At 40.3% G+C, this 15,498-nt stretch overlaps 1 protein-coding gene across 1 annotated transcript; it reads right to left on the bottom strand.

The window, feature by feature from the left end:
• Window positions 1-12,510: 12,510 nt before the first annotated feature.
• Window positions 12,511-14,657, bottom strand: LOC105918922 (complement C1q-like protein 2). The gene is made up of 3 exons (XM_012854106.3): window positions 14,502-14,657; window positions 14,281-14,418; window positions 12,511-12,984 (listed from the first exon to the last, which is right to left on the bottom strand). Exons 1-3 carry the CDS (start codon window positions 14,611-14,613, stop codon window positions 12,713-12,715), a joined length of 522 nt encoding a protein of 173 aa, XP_012709560.2. The 5' UTR covers window positions 14,614-14,657; the 3' UTR covers window positions 12,511-12,712.
• Window positions 14,658-15,498: the final 841 nt, after the last annotated feature.

Genomic DNA, 15,498 nt, shown 5'->3' with positions numbered 1-15,498 from the left:
AAGAACTGTGTTTCTGCAGCTGCAGTCGGCTTTTAAGCTGCAAGAAACGACGGCTGAGATCCTCAAAGCAGCTCCTTTCCAAATCAAACAATGAAAGTGTCATTTTAGTTTAAACATCCAGCAGCCGTTTGTCTTAATTAAAAACACATCGAGGAGGAGGAGGAGGAGGAGGAGGAGGAGGAAGAGGAGTGATGCTGGAGACACAGCATGAAATTATAGAAAGACTCATTAAGCTGGCGAGCTTCCAGGTCTTTTGTTTGATGCTTGTGTTTCTCTGAATTCATTTTTCAATTAACTTTTTGAAGTGAAAAATACATTTATTATGTTAATGAGCTGCAGCTGCCTGCTTCACTGCTTCACTGCTGTCTGGAGGTGAAAAATAATTAAAGTCATCCAGTAACGTCTCCATTTAGAATAAGATGATGTTCACTGGTGAGTTTGAAAAACAAAACTCTACATGTCAATTAAAAGGATGGATGGACATGAAATCCTATAATAAAACGTAGATTCTGTATTTTTTTTCAGTTCTCATCCGATCTCAGAAAATACTTCAACCCTGAACGTGACGGAGTCGTTATTCATAAAAAGATTTCTGCTGCAGATGATCTTAAAACTCAGTCTTCCAAAAGGTGTTGCTCTTATAAATGTCAAAACATCACAAAGTCACATAGTTTGACACACTGACAGGAGAAATGTCTAAAATGTCCAAAACTGGAAGAACTTTTAGTGGAAATCTCTTTGCTTACATGGATGATCTTCAGCACCAGGTGAGTGAGACTTGTTGCTCACATGGTGGACACGTCTGTCTGTGGTGGCTCTAGAAGAACTCAGTTATGCATCTGCTTCTATCACACTTTTTCCTTCCACCCAATTTTCCATCAGCGTGCTTATATAGAGACTGATAGAGACGACAATTACTTATTTTTTACTTTATCCTGCTAGCAATAACCCAGTGTCACTGAAAAACGTGTAATATCCACGTTGGTCCATGGGGGAAAAACAATTTAGCTCCTCGGTGCGTGTCAGGCTTATGTTTTATTTGGCCTTTATTATTGGCTTACAACCAGGTCACGTGACTATCAAGCTTTCCTAAGCAAAAAAAAAAAAAAAACATGGCTGGCGATTGCCTGTGGAAAAGAAAACATTTAAGCAAAACATCTGTGTTTATATGCATTTTGATGACATTTCTAGTGAGAAGTATGGATGTTATGGAAGGTAGATAACCTTTCCTTTATCAGTTTCACCGATGATTTCAGGGCGTCTCAGAAAAAATGCAGCCAGTTACTTTATAAAAATCAATATTTAATAAAAACATTGCAGTTCAATGAATTTTGATGACATCACTAGCAAAACGTATGCATAATATATTTATAATCTTTGTCCACGTAAGGTGGACAATCTCTTATTTATTAGTGTTCTCCAGGGTGGAAAGCGGGGTGCATTCCATTTACTCTATATCCATCTGCCTTACTTAAAGAGGGAAATTCAACAATTAAAGACGGGATCTGCAATCCTTTTCTATTTTTATGACATTTCTAGCAAAAGTATGCAAAATGCTTTCATAATATTATGTCAGGAAGTGAAGATAATATTTTGTTTAGTAGTTTTTCCGACCCTAACCCATTTTGCTGTTTCAATGGAGGCTGCAATCTTTTTAGTCTTCAAAACTTTTTTGGAAAATTATATGAAATATAAACCAGAGGTTCTGATAAACAAAATATGACGTGGAGCATTAACTGGCAAATGAGTATCTAAGTTACATACATTTTAAAGGAGTATGTGAGTCACGTATAGCCATGGCGTGGCCAAAGGTTCTATTTTATATATCATTTTATCTTGTCCTGTGAACCAAAGATCAGTCTATCGCTCATTCTGTCCTGATAGGTCAATCTTACCGTCACACGTTCCCTGACATAAAGCAGTCTAAAGATCATTTGAGTATAGCGTCTACAGGAAGGGGCAGAGCAGACCGAACATCTTGAAGAAGCTTATAGGAGCAACAACGTTTGTAGCAAGATGCTGCAGATCCTTTCTGCTGTGTAATGTTATCTCTTTTTATCTCTTTATTATATATCAGGGCAGCATCAGATGCAACTGACTTAAAGAAAGCTTGCTGAGCTTCTTCAATAAAAAAAGCCGGCTCTGTTCTGGGGACTGCTCCAGAACCTCTGGAGATGATTTTAAATGGGAGAATTGTTCATAAATGATGAACATTATGGCGTCCTCTTCATCAGATTGTCATAAAACAACAGAGTTTCTTCAGTGAGAAGCTTCTCCAAATCCACTGTAAGACAGACCGAAGTCTTACAGTCCAGTGCATCCGTCCAGTAGATCTGGGGGCTAGTATGGGTAAAGGATGATTTTGGGAAACTGATAAAGGCTCACCTTTAGTCAAGGAGGAAAGGGTAGCATGAGAGTTCAGGTATCTCACATGCAAATGGGTCTACAATTTGGCCAAATTTAAAAAAAGACATATATTGTGAACTGTATTCCCCACCCCTCTATATAATCTAAATCAGATGTTCAAACTACTTTCATGGACAAAGGTGCATAATATCAAGCACCAGGCATGGAGACTATCTCCATGATCAGGTTTGATCCCCCAACCCAAATTATGGGTTGGGGGTTTGGGAAAGTAACTGCAGGTTAAAGGGACGCTACAATTTCAGCCCAGAGCAGAAGGGCTGCATGACTGTCCTCCAACATTCTGCTAAAATCTTCAGTATGCAAATGCTGATTTCTAAAGTTCAGACTTTTAAAATAATTTTAAAAAGTCCCACTTTTTGCCCATTAGGTAGGAGATGCAGCAGGAAAAACAATGTTTCACAAAAAGAACATTTCTTGCCACCGATGTTGGTCTTGTGGGGAGACAATAGCAAACCTCAACCTGTTCCAGATTATAAATTTATCTCTACATGCAGCTTTTGTGTCAGAGCTGTAAACATGGATGAGGTGAATGGAGTTTCAGGTTTCTATGTGGAGGAGGTCAGGTGACAAACAGCAGAGACAAAGAGCCTGAAGAGGAGGAGGAGGAAACGGACTGTTTCCCTCCTCTTCCTCCTGAGAACAACAAACGAGTCAATTAAAAGATATTTCATGCCGGTTGCCATGGCACCAGAAGCCCTTTTTATGTGAAGGCTGAGCGGCCAAAGTTGGTTTCTGAGAGCAAATGGAAATAAAGATCCGGGCGAACCACCTTAATATATGCTGTCTTTTTAATTTTAGATTACAAACAGTCTAATTCTGGTACATTTATGGTCTTAAAAAGCTCAGCAGACTTTTATTTCTTACTCATCAACCTTAAAACCACCTACAAACTGTTAGAAAGTGTTAAAAGATAGCTTTAAATTCTTTTATCCTTTAGAGGGAAGAAGGCGTGACTGAGAGCGGCTCTTAGCCTGAAAATGGCGGCCATGATCAGAGAAATAAAGATGATTAATCCGTTGGAGAGGTTTGATACACTTCAGTGGCTTTAATTAACCTGGAAGGGTTAAACGTCTGTGCATGTTGCCAGAAGGACTGGAGCTCGCCTGATTCTCTGTCCATCCCATAATACTTTAGTCTGTGATCACTGAATCTTTATTTACTTCAATCCTATTCAGTCAGATATTATCTAAGATGGAATGGGTGAAATTTAAAGGGTGAATAGTGAGTTTTACTGCATATCTTTCTAGTAAAAGCCGCTGACCCACAGCATGATACGACCTCCGCCGTGTTTAACTGCAGAAAGGCTGTTTCTATTCTAAAGTGACCTCCTTTTATAACCTATTAATAAACTCTACTTTGTTTTTCTTTACCTATAGTTCCAGCAACATCTGATTATTGCCTTAATCTTAGAAAACATCAGTGGCCTGTTTCTAACATTTTCTAATCATGCCAGTTTTCTCCAGAAAGCATCACGAAGCAGAAGAACGACTAAATGACTGAAGTCATCACATTGTTTCCAAGTGGAGGGAGAAACATCATCAGGAAATTCAGAGAGCCACTCGGCACGAAAGAAACCTGACTGGGTGGGAAAGGTAAGATTTCCAGGACGTCTGAAAGAAATCTGGTGAGAGGCGTCTCTGAAGAGTCCAGAGCGACTTCCTAGATGCTGATAATTGACTCAGTCACATCAGGGGTTGTAGGCTGAAAGAAGACGATTAACAGAGGAAAGGACAGCAAGACAGCTTTCAGCCAGACTGATGTAAACTAGGAGAAATCTGGAAATACATTCTGGAAACTGGAAGAATCTACTTTGGTCAGAGGGGCAAAACTGGAGCATTTTGACCACTGGGACATTGCTTAGCTCCACTTTGAAACACGGTGTTAGCAGTATTATGCTGTGGGGATGAATAAATCTCTCTGAAAATGGGCATTATGGGCTCATAGAAGGAATCACAAAGAGAGAAGGAAATCTTAAGATTTCAGCAGTAAAAGTTGGTCTGTTGCTGCTGGTGAACATATCACTCTAAAAACCCCAAAGGGTCTTCATCAGCTGGCCGACACAAAGCCCTAACTGCTCAAGCTTTAGGGTGAACTGAAGACAAAGGTCCATGAGGAGGATCATCTGGTCTGAAGGACCTTTGTGAAGGCAGAATGGGCGGGGCTTAAAGGTATTTGCTCAGTTGACGAGACACATTTTTTAATTTAAAAAATTCTTCATGAGGGGATAAATAATTTTACCCTCTCTGTAGACAGAAAACTGACCCCAGGTCAGCCTAAAACTACGAAAACCCTGAAAGGCAAGTAAAAAATGTTTCTTTGAAAGGCCAAATTTTCTGTTTGTTCCTGTAATACTTTGTTTTGCCACTAGAGGCACTGACGTAAAATCACTGACAGCTGTTTTCTTCAAATGAATAGTCCTGGATTCGAAGAATCAAAGGAGCAATGAGCAAAATGTCAGTATTTTACATAGAAAGAACTAAAATATATTGATGTGAAGCACTAAAGGTAATATTTCAGATGGACTATGGTATGACCTTCTCCAGTCTCTTATTTACATAGCTGGGCTGGACCGTGGTGTACGTGCACATGAACAGCTGCCCCTCCCAGCCCTAAAATACCATTGTCAGAGCAGTGCAGCGTTGGAGCAACATGGCTGAGAGCACCCCAGCAGATCAAAATGTTCTCTTGCTAACAGCTTTATAAAGTTATGAGTTACTTACTTCTTGTTATGGGAGTTTTGGGTGAAATTCTAAACAATAGTAACTGAGTTCCCATCTTTACTAAATGATGAGACGGTGGTATAACGTTCCAGCACTTTTATTGAGAAACAGAGCAGAGATTCACATAGATGGAAAGTAATCGCACCCCACGGTTCCGCTGCGGTCTCTGTCTGCCCTGTCTCTGCCTGCCTCGCTTTTCGGGCTTCCCCTAATACTGCACCGTGGCCTTCCCATGAGACAAAACAAAGACAGTCTATCGTAAACAATCAGTATCCCTCAGCAGCTGCAGCATTTGGCCTTGCAATCAGAAAACAGTGGATCTTATACACAGACATCAGGTCTCCAGGCCTCCTCTGTCCGAGTGGTGTGAGGCCATAGTGACTTCAGAATAATAATTCTTATAACATTCCTCTCTTTTTTTTTGATGATGGCGTCGTCAGCATCAAGTCAAAACAAGATGACCCATCACTTGAAAATGTGAACAAAGCACAGAGGAACCATTTCTGTAAACTCGTAAAGTGGGACCCAAAGGGTTCCCGTGTTGGAACCGGGTAGTGCTGGAACTTTTAATACAGATCAACATGAATGCTTCATAGAGCTTTAACACACAAGATCAAAGATTTAGCTTTTGTCCACAATTTAGGATTCATCTAATTAGGTAAAGCCTGTTTTAGGTACCTATGCGCACATTATTTTAAAATTACATTAGACTATGGTAAGCTAAACCTGTTCAGTAACCAAGGTCGAATCCGTCTACTCTGACCCACCCTGAATACCCTCCTACTCCTTTCTCCACTCACCCCTACGATGGACAATAATCCACCACTCCAAACTTACAACACCAGGAGCAAAGGCAGGAGAGGTTCAGTGCGGGCAGGGGAACCCCAGAAAAAGCTACCCCTAGGGGGCAGTAAAAACTGGCAAGGCCCCCCTCCCAGGGAGATCTGCTCTCGGCCAATCTGAGCCTGAAAACCCTGTATTGAATCTATGTGTTATCATTACCAGCTAATATTAAAGGATCTTTAGAGCCAATCCGATCCTGGTTCTTCCTATATCAAATCAAAAGGTGCATAAACCATAGATCCTTGTGTGTCTGAAGCAAACAGTTTCCATTTTTTACCATAAAACCATATTGATCAACATGATGTAATATTAAAGTGTAGATCTCATAACTAGGGCTGGGCAACGATTAAAATATTTAATCGCGATTAATCGCCCTGATTAATCGTGATTAATCGCGATTAATCGCATTGTATTTACAAACTCCAAGAATGAATTCAAAAGTAGTGTAAAGAGCACTTTTATTTTAATGTTCTGCTGCCATATTAACAAAATTGTTGTAACATTTGTAGCACTTATTTTATACTGGATATTTTCAACCCATCTATTGAATTTAGTGCACTACTTGATCTTTTCTTCATAAGAGAACAGCAAGCACTGCAGCCAAAATATGGTCTTTTTTGACCTGCTGTATATTAGCCAGTCCCTAAGCTTGATGTATCATGAAACTGTTGACCTTTTGGGTTTTGTGGTTTTTATTTTATTATTACAATTAAATAATAATAATAATAATAATAATAATAATAATAATGTTATGTTCAGTGTTTTTTCGCTAATCCACCTCTTATATATTTCAATCCTTATGTAATTTTGTCTGTGTTGTGTGCACCTGCCTGTTGCTTTAATCCTATAAATTTCCCCGTCGTGGGATAAAAAAAGGATTAGCTAATGTTATCTTATCTTAAATAACACTTTTTAATATATGTACTGGGTTCTTTCAAGGTCTTAATTACATGTTATGTGTGGGCTCCAGTAACATCCATCCATCCATCCATCCATCCACTGATCTACCTGGATGTTCCATGGAGGACTGAAACGCCTCAGTCAGAGACGTCTGTGGGTCTGTCGGGGCAGTGAGAGAAGTTTCGTCTCCTCTCTCCGTTTCTGGGGCTCGACGTTTTCATGTTTTTTCACGTGCTTAGATAAATTTGTTGTGTTTCCACTGAAATGAACCGGCTTTTTACAAAACATACAGCTTGATTTCATTTACGGTATTAAAATAAAGCCAAACGGTGCTACTTCCTCTGTTCATGTTTTTCCGCTGCTGCGGTCTCTCTCAGCTGTTTGTGTATTAAGTTTGTGTGAGAGCTGAGTGGGCGGGCCAGGCTGAGCCTGCGTGCTGATTGGCTGGTGCCGCTGAGCCATGTACGAGAGGGGAGGGGGAGCGGGAGAGTGCTGCCGTGACAGTGCTCTGCAGTCAGCGCGCCTGCTGACTGACACTGACTGAAAGCATGTGAGCAACATGCGTTAATGCGCGATAAAATAAATATCGCCGTTAATAGTCTAATGAATTAACGCGAAATTAACGCGTTAACTTGCCCAGCCCTACTCATAACACAAAAAAATCAAACATGTGAGTCAGTGGAACAGAGCAGTTAAACAAACAGCAACAGAATATGAAAAGAGTTCTAAACGTCAAGAACGCAAAGTTAAGGAAACCTTCAGGCCATTCAGGCACAAGGCAGAAAATAATCTAATCGCACTTAGGGTCTCTTCCTCCCGTTGAAGAATAAGGAATCAGAGTTCTCTGGCTTCTTCATCCCCAGTCCTCTTCTTGGTTCCCCCTCGCAGGCTGGACGATTGAGCTGGATGGTAATAAGCGTTCAGTTCTGGATGGGCACTGAGCATTTTATTTTGCATTTCTCTCTAATAAAACACTTTGTGAAGATGGTCTGCAGACACGAGTCCTTGTTTCCACTGGAGAACAGAAACAAGGTGTAATTAGTGTTCTTATCAAAACCCCTTTCATGTGTCATTTATTAAAACATCCTCCAAGCACTTTCACATTCAAGATATTTCTGTGCACAATTATTTAGCTTTCAGAATTCTGCAATTTAATTATTAATTAAAATAGTAATCTTTAAGTTCAAATGTATATGCAGTAAATTCATAATAATTCTTAACAGAATGCTTTTAATGTGTGTCTTAACTGTTGTTGTCTGACAGTTGAAGTTATCTGCAACATAATTTCATCAACATATTCGTTTCATGTCATTTCCCAATTATTTTGAAAACCCAACTGAGGAAAAGAAAGGCTTTCCATGTGAAAGCTTTTCCCTCTCTCTCTACTTTTTTTTTTAAGTGAGGTGCTGTTCTGCACAGAAAAGACAAAAATATTTATACCATGCTGTTACTGTTCAAGGATGCCAAGGTTCTACAACACAAAACAAAGCAGAGAGCAGGAGAGAACAGGAGTTTTTTGAAAATGTTCTAACATTGTTGAACAACCAAAGCTACTTAAGCAAATCAGAATTAGTTCCCAAATTAATCCTAAAATAAAGTAAACCTTACATTGTGTACATTGTGATTATTTATTTATTTATCTTCTTAAACTGAGGATTAAGGACTTTGATTAAGAAGTTGTTGGATGAACGCGTCTCTGCGTTCCTATTTGTCTAGGCCTCTGCAATCTGATCTATGATCTATGTATTCTGAGTGCCTGGTCAGGAAGGGTTAAGGTTCTCTGAAGCTTTCTGTTTTCAGCAACCCTGAAAACCCAGAACCCTTTACAGTCAGTGTAAGGTGTCAGATGACATGTGGGACCACCTTGTCGTCCCTCTGGTTCCACCTTTAAAGGTTCCAACTTTAAAGCAATGATTGTTCCCTTTTAGTTTTTGAGCTTCTAGTGTTTCTCTATAAATGATAAGAGTTTCCCCCATAATTCCGCACATTGAGAAGGCTACCCAAAACAAACCAAGATTAGAATTAGAATTTAACCCTTCAGAAGCTGGCTTTATTTTATTTTTTCCCCTCTGACATAGTTTTCGTGCCCCAGGCCAGAACACACAGACCCAGCCTCGCCATAAACATTCAGATGTTTAAATCATGGTCAGATTTGTTTATCATATCTATTGTCCTTCTCAGGTTATACTGTCTCTCTGAGGTTCACCTCAGTTCAGCATAACTAATAACATCAGATGATTTTGTAACTGACGCGTGTAACGTGGCCTTCTGATATTTTGACGCTTTTCAAAATTTCTCATTAGTTGCATTCAAATCCCAAGTAAAAAGAAATAAAATAAATGAATAGAAAACCCTTAGAAAAGCAACCATATTTAGTTCCATACAGTTTGTTCAAAGCACAGTTTTCCCTCATCTATTTGAATCAAAAATCTTGTATATCTAAACTTCTTTCAACTGGACTGGTTTGTGATGAATCATTATTATTATAAGCAATGAGATCTCAGTAATTTTAAATTACTTTAGGGCTAAAAAACAAGTGATAGGAACTCAGCCTAAATTTGTAAAACAGTATACTTAACAAGCTTATGTAAAGCTTATTTCCAATTTCTAACAAAGCTGAAATATTTCCGTTCAAGCCATGTTAATCTCTCCGTGTATCAATTTAATTTGGTCCTGATATTTAATGTTAAAAAACAAACTTTGTTATTTAAATCTCTCTTTTACTGTACCTCTATTGTTAACATAGTCCATGCTTAAAATGTCATTTGAATTACGGAGCTGCAGTTCTCCCAAAACAAATGAACATTCTGAAACCATGAACATTACTTTTACCCCGAATTAATTCACACAGATGAACGTTTAGTTACATAGATACATACATACGTACAGTTACATACAAACGATGACATTCAGACAGACAAACACGGGCAGGCCTGCTTTTTCACCATCTTAAATAGTTCTATGTTTTTCATAATTTTTAAACACCAACGCCGAAAGAGGTTTTCAACGCGTTAAGTTCCCGCTTAGTTTAAAAGGTGGAGAGCGTGCTCTGGTTACGACCCCCCGATGCTTCGTCCACACGCGGTTTTACGCTTCAGTCCCGCAAGGATACAACTCTGTGTCTCGCAGACACTTGGACGCTTACCCATTTTTGAAAGTTATACGTCGCTATTAGCAGTTTAGACCAATTTTATCCACAACGGAAGTGCCTAATCGGTCCCCACGTAAACGCTTCCCCGGTGCAACGCCTTTTTAGTTTCGTTTCCGTTTTCTGTTTTTATTCATTTTATTCAATTTTCGCTTTTCTTTTTTCTCTTAATTTTATTTTTATTATTTAGTAGCAGTACTGCAATAAAATAAAATAATAGTAATAATAATAACCCCTATGTGAGAAATCTGCATGTTTAATCAAATCATTTCAAATCATTTATGCATGTCATGCTTCTGGGCCCCTACTTTTTTCAGCATGAAATCGAACCTCCCACCCTGGGGCTAGGCTTGACCCTGAGAAACTCTGCCCTTTACCCATTACACGGACTCTTCTGCATCAGGACTTTTTTTTTTGTTTGTTTTTATTTATTTTATCCTTTTTTTGTGTTTTTATTATTATTTTCTACTCGTCCTTAGCACGATCGACCAACTAAAAATGAAAGGCCTCACATCTGATGGTCGGCTTTTTGGTATAATGGTCGGGGTCCCCACTTATCAAAGCTGCGAACGTCTTCGCAACAGTCAAGGACTTAAGCATCCCTGCCGCTTTCATCCACAACAGAAGTGGACAGCCTCTTGCACAAAACCAAGACAAGAGGACTTTAATGGACCAGCTGCAAACTGCTCAGCCGGTCACCCGTTCTCCAGGTGAAAATCATTCTGCCCATCCTTCTCCCAGCATGAGAGTCCGCATTTCAGCTGAAAACGTATTTTAATTAAATTTTGAATTTAAGTTTAATGTTTAAACCTTAATCACCGTTTGGTATTGCGAAGCCTGTTTTATTTGCCTTAAGGATTAAATATAATTCATTATTTCTACCGGCTTTTACTTTTACTACCTATTAGGTTTACAGTTTTAAATTTAAAATTTTTTTGAGGTATACTTTAAAATGGGGTTTAAAATTTAAAAGCTTGCAAGCATTTTTGACCAATTGCGTTTGTTTTTAAAAGAGCTGGAAAATAATCCCCTTACCGTCTCATGAAAGAAAGGTTCGGATCTTCGCGCCGACGCCCAGAGACGCTCCGAGACCAGGAGCTCCTCCACATCCCTTGAAAATCCATTCGGGGTACCAGAGGCCGGATAACCTCTCCGGGCCGGCCAAAGCAGCTCCTGTCCCCGGACTCCCCGGCTCGTCGGTCGGAGATCCTGTTCGTGACGCCAAATTGTTATGGGAGTTTTGGGTGGAATTCTAAACAATAGTAACTGAGTTCCCATCTTTACTAAATGACGAGACGGTGGTATAACGTTCCAGCACTTTTATTGAGAAACAGAGCAGAGATTCACATAGATGGAAAGTAATCGCACCCCACGGTTCCGCTGCGGTCATCTCTCTGCCCTGTCTCTGCCTGCCTCGCTTTTCGGGCTTCCCCTAATACTGCACCGTGGCCTTGGTTTGAGACATAACAAAGACAGTCTATCGTAAACAATCAGTATCCCTCAGCAGCTGCAGCATTTGGCCTTGCAATCAGAAAACAGATCTTATACACAGACATCAGGTCTCCAGGCCTCCTCTGTCCGAGTGGTGTGAGGCCATAGTGACTTCAGAATAATAATTCTTATAACACTTCTTCACTTGAAATGTTCCTCTGAAAGGTGAGAATGTTTTTCAGTGTTTTTCTCCTTTATAAATATGCGCATAGAAGGTGACGCGTGAGAAGGGGAGGAGGGGCTGGGTGGCTGCTTGGAGCGAGGTATATTATATAGTATAGTATATGTGTTTGTTGCACATATTATTTTGTTTTGGTCTACAAACAGTGCCTAGACACTGCCTGGTGGTGAAATATCAGTTGTTGCTCCAATAAAATACAATGAAGGAACAAAAACTGTTTGTTTGTTAGCACCATATAAAGCTTGTATATTTATGAGCAATATAGACTTTACTACTGTGGTGATGAAGGATATTTGCAGGACAAAGGACAACATCAAGGCTGCTCTTTCTGCTACTGTGCTTTTACATCACTGCCTCTAGTGGCAAAATTAAGTATTACAAGAAAAAAACTGAGAAACAATATTTTTATATTTATATATTTTTTCACTTGCCTTTTAGGGCAGAACTAAAAAAATGTTATCTAGATTTTTCTCTCTCCTTTCAGGGCTTCTCTATAAATTCTTGGTTGGGTTTTTCCATCACCAACACTAGACGCCTCTGATTGATTATCTCTGTATCTCTAATGAATGATTGGTCGTTAACAGTTTTGACTGTGAGGCTTCCTGATAACTGAATGACTCAATGACCCAAAGGAAACAATCTGCAGAAGGCATAGAGCTGCTGTTTGCTTTGAACAGGGTTGAGATCATAACTCAGTATGTTAAATTAATCTCTGATTGGTCTCATGACTCAACTTTTGAAAGACTGAGAACCTAAAACGTGTCAGGAACCCACCAGATTTGCAGAAAACAAGAGGCAGATGGCTTGCAGGTGTTTATTTTTTCCACAGAGTCTGCAGTTTTTTATCTTTAATCATCAATGCTCTTAACTTGACATTCATCTAACAGGTGGCCTCGTCCAGGACCTCCTGCAGAGATGTTGCTGCTTCATTGATTCCCGGCTTTGACCCAGACATCTCTCAGGGTTCAGGATGACGATCTGAAAGCCCCCCTTTATCTCCTCCTACATGGGGAAGACCAGGAAGCCGGTGAAGGTGCTGAGCCGACCCTGGTCTGCGATGGTCTGACCCGCCCAGAGCTGGACACAGAGCCGGTCACCCGCCTCCAGGGCCAGAACCACACCGTTGGAGGCAGCGGCCTGGGTTCCTGCTTTCTGGTAGATCGCAAAAATGTTATCGCCGTTTTTCTTTAATCCGGCGTTCAGTTGGCCAGTGGGACCGGCTACTCCGGTGACCTGGATGTAGTAGAGTCCTTTAGCGGGGGCGGTGAAGAAACCTGCAGGCAAAGGAGAAGAATGGACCAGAATCAGGGCCTGTAGTTCTGGTGGTGCACTCTCACTTTATGCATCCAAAGATTTTCAGTAAAAACAACAAAAGGACGTCAGATTATCTAGTTTTATTCAAGATGAAGCAGACTTTTAAACATAATTTAAATTGCTGCGGGAGTTTTGTAGGAGCTACTGCTGATCCAGTGACTCTTAGAGCAAACCGGTCCAAACTATCAAGTCAGTACATATTATTTTTATTATTATTGTTATTATTATCAATCCTTATTTAGCCTTCAAGACCAACGGTCGTTAGAGATGCAAAACTTTCTGATCCTCAACAAGCAAAACAAATTAAAATTATGTTGGGTGGTCATAATGTTCTGCCAGAGAGTCATAGTGGCTTAAAGGTACACAGCCACGTGATATGTTTATAAAAAAAAATTAAAAAGCTGTTTCATCATGATAAAATAAGGTTTTTTACACCAAGCCTCCGTCTTGATAAAGTTTTGATGGTCCTTTTTGAGCTGAAAAATCATTTGCTCTCAGGCGCGGTGACCAGATATAAACAGGGGTGGCGCCATCTAGTGACAGTATCGCAGAACTATCATAACGCCGGTTTGCTTAAATAATAAATGAATCAATAATGCCGGACTGAGCCTGTCTCTCTGCAACGCCTCACAGTAAAGCAGCAGTTCAGCGTGATGGCGACCAACGTTATTAATTAAAAAACGATCTACAGGAGCTTTAAGAGCCTCATATCAGAACATTTACTCACATCAGTCAACTCTGCGTCACATCTGAGCCTCGGCAGGTTTAGCTTTAGTAAACACCAACGTTCAGACTGGATTCCCAGAGACATTCCAGGCTTTTCCCTCTTAGAATCGTATATTTTTGCATTTTTTTAACTGGATCTTGGACCTTTCTGCATTGTTTCACTGGGAGATGCTAATAGCTGTTAGCCGCTTATTTGTTTTAACCCCTGCTGCACATGCTCAGTATGTACTAACGTTAAAATTGTAAATAAACACTAAATGCTTTATTTATTACCAAACTGAGCAAAATCAAAAAAGTAAAACACCAAAATAATAACTAATACGCCAGCAGGACGTGATAGTCTTTCATAAAAACTTTGAATGCAGCCAGAGTGAGCTGCTGACGTATCAATAAAAATAATGTTAAATAACGGGCTATGCACCTTTAAGAATCAGGCGGTTCTATGCAGTTCATGCAAACGTCCATAAAACCATTATGTTGTGCTGAGAGAACGAACCTCTGCCGTCCTGATCTGTCCAGGTGAGTCCTACCTGTCTGTGGGTCGTATCCGTCGCCGACGTTTGTGATCACCCTCTTGAACTCCAGAGTCTTATCGGCTTCAAACGGGCCCTGGGTGGTCCACTCGTTGGCGTCGACCAGCGCAGCGGAAAACGCCACCCGGGATTTAACTGCAGGAGGTCAGAAGTTAGTTAGAGAAACCCTACGGGTCCAACAGAACAACTAAACTCTGCTAAAGACCATGTGGACCGACCCAACACGCCGTAGTCGCTCTCCAGTTTCTCCACCCTCTCAGGCAGCCCCCCCGGCTGAGCACCGACCAGACCACACACCAGCACCGCCACCAGGAACAAACTGGACCTCATCTTCACCGGAGGACTGACACTTCAGGACAGGAGAATCTGTGCCGAAGATCTGAAACACCCGAGTATTTATTCATGTCTGGATTCGAACTTTGGATTTCTAAGAGCAACGATCCGGTGTGAGCGGGTCCAACTTGATGGACCTTATTGATCATCACCGACAGCCTGTTGGAAGTCGGTCAATGTTTGAGTTTAAACTAATTGCAACTCTTCAGCACAATTAGCTTGATTGACTTTTTGGAAACTTGCTGCAAGTAAATAGATTAAAAAAATCAAGAAGAAAAAGAAAAAACTGAGACAAAAGACGTCAAAAGGGAAACCAACCAGTGATCTCAACCAATAACACCGGTTCTGATTCTGATTCTGATAATAAACGGGAAACAAATGAAAACCAGAAACTAAAGTCGTTTTTAATCAAATGAAAACTTCGGAGTGAGGGTGAAACTAATGTTTGTCTAAAGATCGGATGGGATGACACCAGAGAACCTTTTGGACCCCTGAGTTCATCACTAATCAAACTGGATCAGACCAGAACTTCTTCTATTTAAACTTTAAGTCTTTATTAGGTACCGTACAGCTTGCCAGCACCGGGTTGGACTTCCTTTTCCCTTCAGAACCGCCCTGATTCTTCATGTCATGAGCACAAGATGTCAGAAACGTCACTCAGAGCCTTTTCTGTATATTTTTATTTCAACATTACAACCATGAGCTCTGTCTTTATTTAATTTTTCATCTTTGGAGTGTTAATTTTCATGTGGTTCTGAGCTTTTTTAATTTCTTTTTGTTCTTTGACAGGTTGAAAACCTTTATGTTAGCGTTGATCTAGGTGCTGTGATGTTCTAGTGATGTCCTCCGCTTGGTGCTGCAGCTTTAGTAACATTTTGTGTT

This window comes from Fundulus heteroclitus, unplaced genomic scaffold (genome assembly GCF_011125445.2).
Source record: "Fundulus heteroclitus isolate FHET01 unplaced genomic scaffold, MU-UCD_Fhet_4.1 scaffold_36, whole genome shotgun sequence".
NCBI classification, from domain to species: Eukaryota; Metazoa; Chordata; class Actinopteri; order Cyprinodontiformes; family Fundulidae; genus Fundulus; species Fundulus heteroclitus.
This window is presented reverse-complemented; position numbering and strand designations above follow the sequence as displayed.

Bases quoted from the DNA above. Each gene is read 5' to 3' on its own strand.
- LOC105918922 (XM_012854106.3), bottom strand. From the start codon at position 14,613: ATGAGGTCCAGTTTGTTCCTGGTGGCGGTGCTGGTGTGTGGTCTGGTC. The intron at 14,419-14,501 runs GTCGGTCCACAT...GACCTCCTGCAG, and splicing joins GAGCGACTACGGCGTGTTGG to TTAAATCCCGGGTGGCGTTT. The intron at 12,985-14,280 runs GTAGGACTCACC...CTTTGCCTGCAG, and splicing joins CGGATACGACCCACAGACAG to GTTTCTTCACCGCCCCCGCT.